This window comes from Sapajus apella, unplaced genomic scaffold, assembly GCF_009761245.1.
Source record: "Sapajus apella isolate SASKATOON/1434 unplaced genomic scaffold, GSC_monkey_1.0 scaffold16, whole genome shotgun sequence".
NCBI classification, from domain to species: domain Eukaryota; kingdom Metazoa; phylum Chordata; class Mammalia; order Primates; family Cebidae; genus Sapajus; species Sapajus apella.
Genome location: NW_022436956.1, coordinates 16,113,916 through 16,129,126, shown reverse-complemented (window position 1 = coordinate 16,129,126; position 15,211 = coordinate 16,113,916). Strand labels below are relative to the sequence as shown.

At 52.4% G+C, this 15,211-nt stretch overlaps 1 protein-coding gene across 9 annotated transcripts; it reads right to left on the bottom strand.

Moving 5' to 3' along the window:
* Positions 1-1,641: 1,641 nt before the first annotated feature.
* HYOU1 (hypoxia up-regulated 1) lies at positions 1,642-14,177 on the bottom strand. Of its 9 annotated transcripts, none has more exons than XM_032285250.1 (26): positions 14,090-14,177; positions 13,018-13,115; positions 12,701-12,794; positions 12,444-12,522; positions 12,139-12,293; positions 11,938-12,014; positions 11,446-11,627; positions 11,121-11,236; positions 9,642-9,834; positions 9,301-9,435; positions 9,085-9,167; positions 8,814-8,946; positions 8,438-8,625; positions 8,010-8,148; positions 6,826-6,886; positions 6,618-6,697; positions 6,049-6,234; positions 5,743-5,918; positions 5,527-5,614; positions 5,303-5,425; positions 5,000-5,133; positions 4,794-4,878; positions 3,649-3,889; positions 3,504-3,554; positions 3,179-3,232; positions 1,642-3,041 (listed from the first exon to the last, which is right to left on the bottom strand). In XM_032285250.1, the coding sequence occupies exons 2-26, from the start codon at positions 13,106-13,108 to the stop codon at positions 2,977-2,979; spliced, it is 3,009 nt and encodes a 1,002-aa protein (XP_032141141.1). In that variant the 5' UTR covers positions 13,109-13,115; positions 14,090-14,177; the 3' UTR covers positions 1,642-2,976. The 9 variants fall into 9 exon arrangements, with proteins under 9 accessions (XP_032141141.1, XP_032141140.1, XP_032141146.1 ...); XM_032285249.1 differs by having other exon boundaries at positions 13,957-14,137; XM_032285255.1 differs by having other exon boundaries at positions 1,642-3,038; positions 13,957-14,137.
* Positions 14,178-15,211: the final 1,034 nt, after the last annotated feature.

Below are 15,211 nucleotides of genomic sequence, written 5' to 3'. Positions count from 1 at the left end.
CGGGTGGATCACGAGGTCAAGAGATCGAGACCATCCTGGTCAACATGGTGAAACCCCGTCTCTACTAAAACTACAAAAAAAAAATTAGCTGGGCATGGTGGCGCGTGCCTGTAGTCCCAGCTACTCAGGAGGCTGAGGCAGGAGAATTGCCTGAACCCAGGAGGCGGAGGTTGCGGTGAGCCGAGATCGTGCCATTGCACTCCAGCCTGGGTAACAAGAGCGAAACTCCATCTCAAAAAAAAAAAAAAAAAAAAAGTGACATCCTTCCTTATTTCTGATCTTAGAGGAAAAGTTTTCAGTATTTCACTACTGAGTATGTTAGCTGGTGGGGAGGGTTGTTTTGTTTTGTGAGACAGGGTCTTACTCTGTCACCAGGTTGGAGTGCAGTGGCACGATTTGGGCTCACTTCAACCTCTGCCTCCCAGGTTCAAGCAATTCTCCTGCGTCAACCTTTTCAGTAGCTGGGATTACAGATGCATGCCACCACACCCAGCTAATTCTTGAATTTTTTTTTTTTTTTTTGAGATGGAGTCTCAGTCTGTCACCCAAGCTGGAGTGCAACTGCGTGACACCATGCCCAACTAATTTCTGTATTTTTAGTAGTGACTGGTTTTCACTACATGTTGGCCAGGCTGGTCTTGAACTCCTGACTTCAAGTGATCTGCCCACCTCGGCCTCCCAAAGTGCTGGGATTACAGGTGTGAGCCACCACACCTGGCCTGGTCTATGGTTTTCTTGCAGTGTCTATCTGACTTTGGTAACAGGGTAATTCTTGCTCATAGAATGAGTTTTGAAGTACACCCTCTGTTCAATTTTAGGGAAGAATTCAAGAAGTACCAGTGTTAATTCTTCTTTAAATAGCCTGGGTAAGGTCAGGCATGGTGGCTCATGCCTGTAATCCCAGCACTTTGGGAGGCCGAGGCAAGTGGATTGCTTGAGGTCAGCAGCTTGAGACTAGCTTGGCCAACATGTCGAAACCCTCTCTCTACCAAAATACAAAAAAAAACTTAGCTGGGTGTGGTGGCGGGTACAACGGTGGGTGCCTGTAATCCCAGCTATTCAGGAGGCTGAGACAGTAGAATTACTTGAACCTGGGAGGCAGAGATTGCAGTTAGCCTGGATTGCACCAGCCTGGATGACACAGTAGGACTCCATCTAAAAAAAAAAAAAATTTTTTCCTCAAAATGCCTGGAATATAGAAATCAAAATAATGTTAGCAGTAAAATAAAACCAATATTGTTTCCCATTTGAAAAAAATACATATACAAACCTCAACTAAGTCCAAAGTGTTAATATTTTGGTGATACAATTATTCACACTTTTTTTTTTTTTGAGATTTTCATTGTCACCCATGCTGGAGTACAATGGCACAATCATAACTCACTGAACCCTCAAAGTCCTGGGCCCAAGGGACCTTCCAGCTTCAGTCTCCCAAGTAGCTGGGTCTACAGGCACATACCTCCACACTCAGCTATATATTTTTTTGAGACAGGGTCTCACTGTTGCCCAGGCTGGTCTGGCCTCAAGTGATTCTCCCATCTTGGCCTCCCAAAATGTTAAGATGACAGGTATGAGCCACCATGCCTGGCCCAAAGTTTCTATTTAAAAATTTTTCTATTTTTAAAAACTCACAACACAAAAAACTGTAGAAAAGAATATTTTATTCAAACAGTTTCTCAATTAACAATGGAGCGAAGTACAATCTGACTCAAACCTGTCCAATCAGCATTAACTGCTATTGAAAGAATTCAAACATACAGAAGAGGTGGGGGTGGGGCCCTTAGGTCCCATCTCTGCCAACGTGAGGAAGGGAAAAAAAAAGGAAAAGACAAAATGACTGCCTCAGCCAGGTTCGTTCTTGTCTTAGTGCTGGGGCAGCAGCCCTAGCTCCCACTACAGATGGAATACTGAGGACAGGCTCCCTAGGTGTCCTGGCCTTCCTCCTTCATCCACAGGCCTGCCTCAGAGAGAGGGAGGTGGCATCTCTACATTCACACCATGGTCTCTCCGTCCCCTAAGATATCTTGGGATAGGGGCTCACAGTAGAAAGCACATTTTGGTCAGCCCAGGGGAGGCAAGGGGTGAGAAAGGCTGTCTGGAAGGAGCAGAACAGAAAAGGTGGCACGGAGTCATAGGAACCTGGGGTACCAGGCTCCTGGGAAGATGTAGATTATGACAGATGACAGCAGGATGCTGGCATCCCATACCAACCATTCTACCTGGCTTTCCTCCTTGGAGAGGTGGCGGGCAGGTGGTGGGCTCCCTTCTTCACTATGTCCCTGCCTCCTCTGGCCACTAGGAGTTGGAAATTCGAGTGACAATCCTTCTAGATTTCCTTTGGCCAATCCAGAGGGATGGGCTTTTAGGCAAGGGGCAGAGAACTGCCCAATTCGCAGCAGGAAGCCAAGGAAACCCAGGGGGAGAGCTGGATGGGAATGGGGAAGGGGATTCAGGGAAAGAGAAGCCCGCAGAGGGAGGAAAGAGCACAGATATGCACTCAGAAACCAAACCTGGTAACCGAGATCTGCAGACACTGGCCCAAAAGAACGCTGATCACATGGTGGGAGAGGGAGGTAGGGAAAGAAGGATGACCAGAGAAGAGTGGAAACTCCCCAGCAACCCCAGATACCCCCTTCCTATCCCCAGGGCCCATCAACCACTGGCAGCCATTCTCTCCTTACCCACAGGCAAAGAATTAAGACATAATAGTGATTTTTCCCAAATTTAGGGCCTATATGGGTAGGGAACAGAGTGGGACTGGGAAACTGAACAATTTCAGTTTTTAGCCACAGAGCTACTGCAGAAGGAACCAGTTAGCTGTCCCTCCCTTCTCCTTCTCCACATCTCCAATCTCAGGTGTGAGAAAAGGAACTCTAGCAGGGGGAAGGACCAACCCCTCCCCTGACTCTCGATGTTTAATAAATAGAGGTGGTGGGGGAAGGGGGTAGAGATGAATGAGGAAAACGGAGGTGGGGGTTATAGTTCATCGTTCTTCAAAGGCCGCTTCTGTCCTGTCGATTGTTCTCTCTGCTCAGATTCTGCTGGGAGTTGAGGGGAGCAAAGGAATCACAGCAGGTGAAACAGAGGTAACCAACCCCAGTTCTTTGCAGGTTTTCCTGAGACCCCACCAGGCTTCCCACTGTAGCCCCAGCTCCACCTTCACCTGCTCCACCCTCACCTGCTCCAGGACCTCCTAACTCCAGAGGCTCAGTGTCTCCTGGTTCGGATCCTGCTTTGGGAAGGAACAGGTTAGTCTCCTCAGAAGAGAGGAAGAGGCTAAGGGAGGGCGGGGCCACTTTTTCTATGAAGAGCTAGCTAGTAAATACTTTAGGATATATAACCACATTTGGTCTCTTTGCCTACTGTTTTTTTTAAACAACCCTTTAAAAATGCAAAGGCCATTTAAGCTCATGGGCTGTCTAGAAACAGGCTGTGCCTGCCAGTTTGCCTACCCCTGGACTAATGCAATATCCACGTGCCCAACCATGGTTGCCCCAACTCACCAGTCTCTACTTTCTCGGGCTCTGAAATGGGCTCTGCATCTTCAGTCTGGCCTGGAAGGAAATTAGGGGTGAGACATAGCACCAGGAGGGAAAGGAGGCCATCTCCCTGTCCAGCAGAACATGTAGCCAGGTACCCTGCCCTCACCTGCTGGAGGGATGACCTTCTCCTCCTGGTCACTGGCACTGGCATTGAGGGGAGGCTCTGCCCGGGTCTCATTCTTATCCTTGGGTCGGGGCCGGGGCTTAGTGAACTTGGCCTTATTGAGAAGATACTGCACCTCTCGGTCCAGGGCCATCATCTTGGCCTCAATGTCTTTTGAGAGCAACACGGGCTTCTCTGTGGCGGGCAGCTTGGCCTGCTCGGCCAGAGTTGCATTCTTCCAGGCCTGTGGGTGAGACCAGGAGAGGCTCCGAGCTAGCCATGGAGAGAGCAGACATCTCTGTCCCAGATGTAATCACACCCGCAACCAGCCTCTTCCCTCAGACTGCAAATCACTGCCACCCCTGGGCTCAGCCCCATGAGACTAACATTTGAGGTTCTCCACAATGACCTGAATGTTTCTGGTTACATCCTACCACACTGGAGTGACTACAACTGAATAAACCGCTTGAATAATCCTTTTTTTTTTTTTTAAGATGGAGTCTGGCTCTGTCACCAGGCTGGAGTACAGTGGCGCGATCTTGGCTCACTGCAACCTCTGCCTCCCGGGTTCAAGAGATTCTCCTGCCTCCACCTCAAGAGTAGCTGGGACTATAGGTGCATGTAACCATGCCCAGCTAATTTTTTGTATTTTTATAGAGATGGGCTTTCACTATGTTGGCCAGGATGGTCTTGATCTCTTGACTTTGTGATCCTCCCACCTCTGCCTCCCAAAGCGCTGGGATTACAGGTGTGAGCCACCGCACCTGGCCAAATACTCTTTTCTTGACTCTCCACTTCCGAGCTCTGGCTCAAGAACCCCCACATATCCAAAACAGTTTCTGCTTCATATGACAAGTCAGTTTCACAGAGCCAAACCCTGGGACCATGTTCTGAATCTAGCTCAAATCCCAGCTCCTCAAAGCAGCTTTCTCTATTCTCATGGTTTTTTGCTCCTCCAGTCTGATGACTCTGTGGCCATGGCCCTTGTTTGGGACTAATCAAATGTGGGCTCAAATACGGACATCTTTTGCCTTCAGATTAGGTGGTAAGCCAGGTGGTAGGGGCTGCTGTGGCTTCATCTCTCCGCCTCTCCCACAGTACCTGGGATGGCAGCTAAGTATCTGGTTAAGTATTTACAAAGTGATTACCCAGGTCTCATTGATGACTTTCTCTAATGTTGTCATCTCCACCTCAGTGAAGATCTGGTCCATCTCTGGAATGAGCCGGGCCCCCCTGGAAGCCAAAGAAGAGACCATTAGCCCCACAGGAAGAGGGGTTTTGGGTGTGGGAAACTGGTAGGAATGAGAACAAGTGGCCCTGGCAGGACTGCATAAAGGATTCAGGGGCTGCTTACTTGAGGAACATGCTGGAATGGTTGAGGAGGTTATCGAGGGCAGACAGCCGTTCAGGCCACTTCTTGCGCTCCTCCACCCGAAAAAACAGCCCTTGGCACAGCTTCCTCAGCTCAGCCAACTTCTCCTTCAACATCTGATGGATGTGGGATTGGGCAGAGGGGTGGAAGGGATGACAGCAGAGCCTGGAGTCAGCCCCATGTCCTTCTTTATGGGCTCAAGCCCCAGCTCTTCTCTCTCTCTCTGACCCTGGCAGAGGAAGGAGAGCTCCCATTCCACCTGCCATGTCCTGAGAGGCCCCTCACCGCTGTGGTGGCTCCAAAACCCTCATCCTCCAGCCAGGTGGATGTGGCACTGAGTTTCCCAGAGATCTCCTCACGCTGCTCCTCTGTGGACACTTCTTTGTACTCGGGCTGGTACATCTTGTCCTGAGGGGGGGACATGCAAACACATGCACCCACAAGCCCAGGGGCAAGGCCCACAGAGCCAGGTGTAAGCCTGAGGGAGCTGCTGCCTCCTGCCTACTGACCTGGGTCTCAAAGATGAATGCTTCCAAGCTGTTGGCAGCTTTCTCTCGTTCCTGCTTCTCTAAGTCTCGGAGTGTCAAGTCCTGAAGTCTATGGGAAAAAGGAGGGGAAGGGATGAGGGAGAGGGTGGGTGAGAACCTGGGACTCTGGGTCAAATAGCCTTCCCTCAACCTGCCCACCCCGCACACATGTATACACATATCAGCATCCTCACTTACTTCTGCACTGACCGAGCCAGCTTATCCTCTGGCAAGTCAGGCAGGTCCAGAACAACCAGCTCCACCCCGATCTCCTCTACCATTCGCTGCTTCCTGGCGGGCTTCTGCTTCTTCTCCCCTTCTGGGGCTGGAGGGATGCCCTCAGGCCCTGCTGCCTCTGCCTTCTCACTTGGCTTCTGGGTGGGAAGAGTCAGGGATGTCAGGAAAAGCCTTGGCCCTCCTACATTCTCCACGGGGCAGAAACAAGGCAGGCACCCATTCCCTTAGCCTCTGGGTCCACACTGGCTTCTCTCTGCCACAGCTCACCTGGGCCTCAGACTTGTCTCCATTTTCCTTTTCTGTGGCCTTTTCTCCCTCAGGGGCTGCATCTCCCTTAGGTTCAGGGGGTGGGGGCTGAGAGGCATCCTTCACTGGGGCCTCAGCTTCCTCCTTGAGCTCCACCTGTTCCCCGGGCTCATCCTTGCTCCCCTCTGCAGGGCTTTCCTCTTCCTCCTAGAAACACCACAGGCGCCCCAGGGAACAATCAGGAGCAAGGCCTCCAAGAAAGCCTGGCTCAGCACTGCCGACCTCCTGGGCTCTGCCTGGCAGGCATTCACCACTAAAGATACAGCATGGGGGTGGACAGGTGACCACTATATGGAAACGGTCAATGACCTGCTTGGACTGTGACAATCTAGCTGGACAAAGGAAGAGCATCTGGAATGAGCGGAATGGGCCTTGGGAGCACTGGTCAAGAAATAGCTCAGAGCTCAGAGGGTCCTGAGGAGTGAGTGGTTAATAGGGGCAGGGGCAGCCCATCCTCAGCCCCTTCCCCTGCTGCTACTACTTGTACCCCCCATTGTCCTCCATGCTCCCTGGCTCCATCCTGAGCTCACCTGGACAGTATCAGTACCATTCTCTTTGGCATCTGGTGTGGTACCGCCTCCAAACAGGCTAGAAATGGTGTTGCCAAGTTCTAGGGGGAGGAAAACCCAGACTCAAAAGGGGCCCACAGCAGTAACTCCCAAGGGCCATGCCCTGTCCACCTCCCAAACCATCATGCAAGTACATTCTCTCCCATACACACATGCATGCTCATCTTACTGGTGAGAGTAGATTCCTCTTCTGGGCTGTCCTCCACCAGCGTCTCAAATACGGACTCCACCTGAAAACGGTTTGAAAATGAAGACACACACAGGCTAACCCACCCTTTCCCTGCAAACATCCTGCCAAAGTGGGTGTCTGCTTATGCACACTCCATGCTGTTGTAGGCCTAGTCTGTCACTTGCCTTTTCTAAGGACTTGGAGGTGGTCACCCAGCTCCTTTGATTAGGAGCCCTCCATGAACAGGGACCTAGTTCATTTTTCCCCAAAAGCACCCCACTTAACAGTATGGGCCATTACATCCATATTACCCCCAGATTTGTTTTACAAAAATGGATTCCTGGCCAGCAGTGGCTCATGCCTATAATCCTAACTCTTTAGAAGGCCAAGGTGGGTGGATCACTTGAGGTCAGGGATTTGAGATCAGCCTGGCCAACATAGTGAAACTCCATCTCTATTCCAAATACAAAAACTAGTGGGGCGTGGTGGCAGGCACCTGTAATCCCACCTACTCAGGAGGCTGAGACAGGAGAATTGCTTGAAACCAGGAGGTGGAGATTGCAGTGAGTGAAGATGCCACTGTACTCCAGCCTGGACAACACAGTGAGATTCTGTCTCAAAAAAGAAATAATAATAAGTGGATTCCTGAGGCCAGGCACAGTGGTTCCCACCTGTAATCCCTGTACTTTGGGAGGCTGAGGCAGGAGGATCGCTTGATCCCAGGAGTTAGAGACCAGTCTGGGCAACATAGTGAGACACTGTCTCTATAAAAAGTACAAAAAAAATTAGCAGGATGTGCACATGCCTATCCCAGCTACTCAGGAGGCTGAGGTGGGAGGATCATTTAAGCCCAGGTGTTCAAGGCTGGAATGAGCTATGGCCATGCCACTATACTCCAGCCTAGATGACAGAGCCGAGACCATGTCTCCAAAAAAAAAAAAAAAAGAGTAGATTCTTCAAACCATTCAGTGGTTCCCTCTGAGAAATTTACAATTCCCACGAAGATTTATAGGCTATAAGAGGGTCTGCACCAGATCACTGATTAGCTCTGTTTATGGCCAACATTTTTCTGATTCCTAAATTTTTTATGGCTATCATGTCCTAACACCACGTGGAACCTGCTTTGGAAATGGTCGGCACAGCCTGAGCCCTGGCGTGCACACGGGGTCTTCTTCAGCTCTTACCCTGTCTAGACTGAGCACACCACTCTCATCCAGGTTGAAGTGAGCCTTGATGCCCTTGGACTCGTAGTCGGTATACTTCTTGAAGCTGTCACCCACCCCTTTTAGCTTCACTGTGGTCAGATTCTGGGAGCCGAATACCCTGGTTGGGGAGGAAAGAGGAGTTCTGGGGGACTCACCCCAGCCCACATCCCCCATCTAGACTACATGGCTTCCTGGCACGAGGTGTCAGAGGCACTCCCCAAGGGCACACTCAGAAGGATGGATACATTCTCCAGAGGAGCTGCTTACAACCTAACCCTAACTCCACAGCCTGCTTCCCTTGTTTCAGCCCTGCAGGCCCACATTCTCTCTCACCCCCTGTCCTCAGATTGTCTAGCAGCCACGCCTCCTGCTCCCTGAAAGTCCCATCTAGCACCCCCGCCTCTCACCGAAGATCTTCAGGCCCCAGGAAGCCCAGGTCACCGTAGTTGATGTGGAAGTTGAAATCATGGCTATAGCGGTTAAAGGTGATGACTTTGCGTTGAGGGTAGGGCCCCATCCGAGAGAAGAGTACCCGTTTATTGTGCTTCAGGCTGTGAACCCCAGGCTCCTCTTCCACCTCTCTCGTGAACTCCACCTACAAATCAGGCAGACAGAGGCACACTAGAGAACCCACGTAGGTTCTGGGCTAAGGCTAAGGATGGGGGTGGGGTGGGGATACCTCTTAGTAGACAGATGAAGGGATGAGCTACAGCAGACAGAAGGGGAGATCACACTTGGGAGAGGTAAAGGGAACTTGTCACCTGCTCCGTCAGGCTCACTCACCAGGATGGGGTAGACCACTGCATCTCGGACAACAAATGGCTTCACCTTGAAGGCTTTACTGAGCACAGCTGCCTGGTACACTGCCCCCATGGCGGCTGCTTCATCTGCATTGATGTTCTTCCCCAGCTCCTCCCTGTGAAAGTCCCAAGCCTCAGCATGGTCTAACCTGGAGCATGCAACTGGGACTTCCCTCCCCTCAGCCCTCCAGCTGCTCAACCCAAAACCCTGCCCCAGGCAGAACTCAGCCCAATACCCTAGCCCCCACACTCACTTGCCCACGGCCTTCAGCAATACCTCCTGAACTTTGGGGACCCGAGTGGCCCCACCCACCAGGATCACCTGCTCAATTTCATCCTGCAGTGGAGAAGAATGAGGTGGAACAGCACGCAGTTAATGCTCCTCCTCAGCACTGACTCATCCCTTGATGTCCCAAGGATTTCCTATGCCCTTCCCTATGGGGCATTCCCATCTTCCCCTACTCGCTCACCAGACTCATTTCAGCACTCTGGAGGGCCTGCTGTACAGGCCCAGGCACCCGCTCAAACAAGTCTGCACACAACTCCTCAAATTCCACACGAGTCACTTTTGCCTTGAAGTCCACATCATCCATCAAGCCTTCGATCTGGGGGAGGATAGGCACTGTCAGGGGGTTCTTGCCCAGGTCCTGCTCTCTTGGTGAGTAGGACAGAAACAAAAAGAACAGGTCTTTGGGAATATGGCAGAGGGAGGAACATGGGCCACGCCAGGCACAAGCAGCCCACTTCAGTGGCAGGATCCCCCACTCTCAACGTGGGACAAATACAGCCTCAACCAGCCACTTGTGGGTACCTGTGCCATGTGGTCAGCGTTGGCACTGAGGACAGTTTTGAGCCGATTAGCCTCACGCAGCAGCTTGGCCATGGCACGCGGGTTCTCCTGCACATCCTTTCCTCTCTGTCCCTTGCGCTGCTCATTGAAAAGCCCAGCCAGGTGTTCTCGAAGCCGGAGCTCCATCTCCAGGCCCCCCAGGGTACGGTCAAATCTGTTCAGAAAATGGAGCAAGGAAAAGAGTGAAGAACACAAGTCCCTATATCTGCATAGGGGCCTGACTCTCATCCCCACATGGCAGCTTTCCTTCATCTCAGGGGACCTTGTTCATCTCCAGTGCCCCATGCATGGACACACAGTCTGCCCTCAACACTCTATATCACAGCTGACACCTCGCAGTGACACTTCTTCCACTCATTCATTTAACAGTGTTTACTGAGCATCACTTATGTACTTCCCTCTGGGAATACAAAGTGGCAGAGGGGAGAGAAACACAGTTCCTGCTATGGAAAAGTTGAACAACCACATAAATATGAAATTATCACTACCCCACATGTTGTAAAGGTCAGGGGACAATGCTCACAGAACATGCATGGGGGACATTCAAGCTAATGAGGGAGGCTCAAGGACAGTCCCCTAAAAAGTGATGCTTGAACTGAAACCTGAAGGATGATTTCAGTGCAAGCATCACTTGAACTGAAGAGCTCAGAGTTCACTAGCTGGAGGGCAAAGAACGTTCTAGACAGAGGCAACAGTGTTCATAAAGACCCTGAAGTGGGAGAGTGCGTGGCAAGTTCCAGAGGAGGGCAAGCATCACTGGGGCTCAAAGAGCAAAAGGGTTCAGGGCTCAGACAGGCTGCAGAAGGCAGGGCTGAGACAGGAACAGGGAAAGTTCTGGAGCCCATGATAGGTTTTTAAAGAAACAGGTGACAATCAGGTTGAATTTTAAGAGGAACCCTCTGGCTGCAATATGAAGAAAGAACTGAAAGAAGACATCACCAGAAACAGGGGGATGTTTTTAATTGTGAAGATAAGAGGTGATGGTAACTTGGACTGGATGGTAATGGTCAAGACAGAAAAGGATGGCTTCGAGAAATAAGACAACAGGGTACATGTTCTCAGGGTCTCCTGAGGGCTATGTCACAGGCCATAAAAATAAAATTAAAAAAAAAAAGAAATAAGAAAACAAGAGGGTTAATTATTTAACTGGAAATGTCAAGAGAACAAAAACAAGATTGAATCTGACACCCTACATATTGCCTGCAGCTCCATGGAATTCCTCACAATGTCTAGAAAGTTCCATGTCTTCCAATTTTCCCAAACTGTCCTCCCCTGCTCCTCAGCTTCGCCTTACTCTTTGTGTGAGGTCCCCTACAATGACTCATGCCTCAATCAGGAGAGCATTCCTGCACTATGGAGGAAAGCAAAGCAATTGCTCCTCCAAGAAGAAATCCCTGACTTGAGGGTCTTCACAAGAAGCCCCCCCAAGCACCCACTTACCCTACTCCCCGGATCTGCAGCTGTGGCTGCATCCCAGCTTCCTTAGTCTTCACTGTCTGGTAGGTCACAATGGTACAGACGGTGCTGCCTGAGCCCATGTCATAGAACATGATATTCTGTAGAGATATCAAAGCAACGGTCACAGTAACCTTTCCAGACTCAGGGTGCCTGCTTACCTACCTGCTTCCAAGGGGCTAAGAGGAGGCTATAGGTGCATTTTGCCAAGGGCCAGCCCCACCATGCAAACAAGAAGCAAAAGGGGCCAAGGGGCCTCTATCCTTAGATTCAGGCACCCTGCAAGTCTGGTTAGGTCTCCCTGGCTCACCTGGGCAGTAGTGTTGATATCTTTCCGGCGGAAGACACCGTAGCTGAGGGCGGTGGCGGTGTTGTCATTGATGAGCTGCAGCACTTTGAGGCCAGCCATGCGAGCAGCATGCAGCACAGCTCGGCGCTCAGCCTGGTTGAAGAAGACTGGCACGGTGATCACTGCATCCTTGATGGGCTGCTCTACAGATGACAACAGAAAAGGCTCCTGCCAGCTCCACACCTTAGATGAGGGCTTCTAAACTTGTCACTAGTGACATTTTGGAGTAGGTAATTCTTTGTTGTGGGTGCTGTCCTGTGCATTGTAGGATGATTAGCAGCATCCCTGGCCTTTACCCACCAGATGTCAGTTGCACCCCTTAGAGGTGACAACCAAAAGCTATCTTCAAATGTTGCTAAATGTTTCCTGTTTGGCAAAACTGCCCCTGTTTGAGAATCACTGCCTTAGATCCTAGGGAGCCTGGCCACCACGGGCTACACCTGGACCACTCACCTGCAAAATCTTCAGCCAGAGAACGAGAGTAATTGAGAATCATGCCCAACACTTCCTCAGGTGAGAACTGCAGCTGCCTGAGGGGAGGGAAGGTAGTTTGAGCCATGGAAAACCAGGCATTAAGGTGGGACAATCAGGAACACACACCAATGAGGTGCCCAGCGGGGATGCTGAGACCACCTTCCTCAACAGAACACTCACGGGCTGATCTGGAAGTGTACAGTCTGCCTCTGTGGGTCGAAGGTCAGCTCATGCTCTGGGAAGCGGGCCTGATAAAGAGCTACATGGGGGTTATCTGCCTGTTTTCCCAGGAGGTGCTGGAAGTAACGCAGTGTAGCCTTTGGATTCTTGATGGCCTGACGGGTGAAGAAGGAGCAGAGTATGAGGCTCCCAAGTCCACCATCACCTACCTCTTACATCACAGAGACTAATCAAGAAACAGACTCTGGGGGCTGCCATCTCCTCTCCTCTGCCCACCACTCTGGGAAGGGGGACTGCTAGCTCACCATGCTTGCTGCACTGTCTCCAAAGAATCTTTCATTTTCTTTCAGGGTCACAATCACTGGGGTTTTCCTCCGGGATTCCCTGAGGAAAAGACATGTTGGGCCCAGGTAGCTGCAGCAGAAGGACTCAGAAGCCTTGACACTCACACACATATAACCACTCAGACGCCGACGTCTGCTGTGGGCACTAGGAAGAACACATTCACACTTGGAGCCCAGACTCCCTCGTTCCCCACCCTTAACACGGTGGCCACCCTCACTTGTTCAAGACAATTTCCATGGGCACTCCAGGTTTGACGATGGCCACCTTCATGGACTCACTGCCCAGGTCCACGGACATCACTGCCAGTGTATCTGAAGGAGTTAGAGGTTTGTCAATTAGCTCTCCCTTCCCCCACCTTCCTGAGGCCCCCTCTAATCAAAGCATAACCTTCTGTGGGAAAACTAAGATAGCAAAAGCCAAAAACCCTGGACCTAACAAGGCAAGAGACTTCTGACCGAGAGCCCCATGCCCGCTTCCCACCACGCATCGTTCAGTCATCATTTATCCTTTTGCTCCCTCTACTGGGGTACATACCACTCAGTGCCAACAGGTCTGCCAAGAGCACAGCCACCAAGGCCCAACAGACTCGCCTCCTCTGCCTCTGCCTCCTGACTATGGCTGCCATTGTGCCCCTGGGGGAGGGGAAGAAAGAAAACACTTGAAACTGGATGCCCGCAGAGAAGACAGAACCACATCCCAGAATGGAGAAGCTCTAAGATTCATACCTACCCCATTCTCACCCAGGGCAAAGACGCCTACTTCTCCCCATCTCCCTCCTGATGGGTACCAACCACTCTAATCATCCCAGCAGCGCCCACACAAAGGCCCAAGCGAAAGAGCATGGGTCCTCGGCTCTGCCACATCCTTAAACAGAGAAGCTAAAAGGACAAGAGGAAGGAGACTCGAGCCTTGCGTACACCACACAGGCAGCGAGTGGAGCACCGTGGCACTGTGGCTGTGGCCAGACACCTGGGGTGCGGCCAGGGATCCCCGCCCAGGGCTCAACCACCTCCCCACACCTGGAGCTCCCCCGCCGGTGCCAGGCTGGGCCTGGATGGGAACAGAGAGGTAATGACGTTGGGGAGGGCTGGGATGGAAGAAAGGCCAGTCTCCTCCTCGGCATCCCTGCGGGTTGTCCTGCCCCCACCCCTTCCCCAGCCCACTCCCTGGCCCCACTGTGCACACAGACTCTGTGCCACGGGCCGTAAGGTTCACTGCCCGGCGGGTATCCGGTACCCGGTGTTCACCTCAGCTTCACCTGACGAGGGCGGCGGCTCCTACTCCCGGAAACGAATCCCGGCCTGCCCCAGCGCGTGACGGCAGACCCGGGGCCGAGCTGCTGGGCCCTCGGTGCGAGGCCGAGCGCCCGGCGTCCGCGAGGCCCTCCCTCGCGCTCCCGACCCGCCCCCAGAGCTCGCACGCTGTGGTCCCTAGGAAGGGTGGCCGGCCCGCAGCTCCGAACACCCCCGCTACCTCTTGCCTCCGCTGCTGAGACCCCAGCTCTGGGACAGACGCGGCACGGACGTACCCACGAGGTCAGCAGTGCCCCCAGCCCGCGCCCTTCACAACTCCCCGCGGTTTGCAAACTGTTACATTAGCCACCAACCTCTCGGCGGCGTCTGGCGCACCAGCCGGCCCCGGACGCGGCGCGCGCTCATTGGAGCCTCCGCCGCCCGGCCCTGCGCCGCGCGCCCGGCCCCGCCCCCACCTCCCGGCGCGCGTGCCCATTGGACCACGTCCCAGGCCCCGCCCCCTCCCCCTCGCCAGCCTTGTCCTGGAGGTGGCAGAGAGGACCAGCCACCGGTTGGGAAGAAACTGCCGGCGTCGGCCGGGGATTGGACCACGTCACGGGGCCAAGTGTGTTCCACTCCTACCTCCCCAAAGCCGGCCCCTGGGCGACCGCGGGACCTTTTCCGGCGCTGGACCTATATGCCAGGGTTCGAGAGCGACCCGCGCCTGGAGCCGGTCGAGCGCATTGCAGTCCCGCACTAGGGGTTCTTCTTCCGGTCACCTGGAGAGCCCGGCCGAGGAATGGGAATCATTGGCGTCCAGTCCGCAGCCCCGCGGAGGAGGCGCTTGCCTGCCGGTTGGTATTGAGCCGCCCTAGGCTTTGGATAGACATCGAAGAAAGGCTGTGTTTCGGGCTGAGTCCGCCGCAACCCCCTCTTTTATTGAGGAAACTGAAACCAGAAAAAAAGATATTTGCTGACGGGTCAGAAATAGATGCATTCGTCGCAGAATTTAGCCCGTATTTCTTAGGTTAAGCCCCACTGATTTGTATAAGAAAGAATATTTCAAACTTAAGTAGTACACACACAAGACATATTTGTGACGCTATAGTCACAAATAAAAGCATGTGTACACTTCTATTTCTGTTCTATTAAATCTTGTGAACATCTTCTCTTTAGCTGTTTCTGTCGCAGAATGACAGAAGCACCTCGCTGTCTTCTTTTTTAACTTACAGTTCGGTAGAAATGTGCTCATAGAAATGTGGCTCACGCCTGTAATCCCAGCACTTTGGGAGGCCGAGGCAGGCGGATCACTTGAGGTCAGGAGTTCGAGACCAGCCTGACCAACAAGGTGAAACCCTCGTCTCACACCAAAACTACAAACATTAGCCAGTCGTGGTGGCGGGCGCCTGCAATCCCAGCTATTCAGGAGGCTGAGGCCGGAGAATTTCTTGGAACCCGGGAGGCGGAGGTTACAGTGAGACTAGGTCAGGCCACTC

Excerpts from the sequence above, each read along its gene's own strand:
- HYOU1 (XM_032285250.1), bottom strand. The coding sequence starts at position 13,108 with ATGGCAGCCATAGTCAGGAGGCAGAGGCAGAGGAGGCGAGTCTGTTGG. Across the intron at positions 9,835-11,120 it reads CTGCAGATCCGGGGAGTAGG|ATTTGACCGTACCCTGGGGG; the intron begins GTAAGTGGGTGC and ends TTTTCTGAACAG. Across the intron at positions 6,698-6,825 it reads AGAGGAATCTACTCTCACCA|AACTTGGCAACACCATTTCT; the intron begins GTAAGATGAGCA and ends TCCTCCCCCTAG.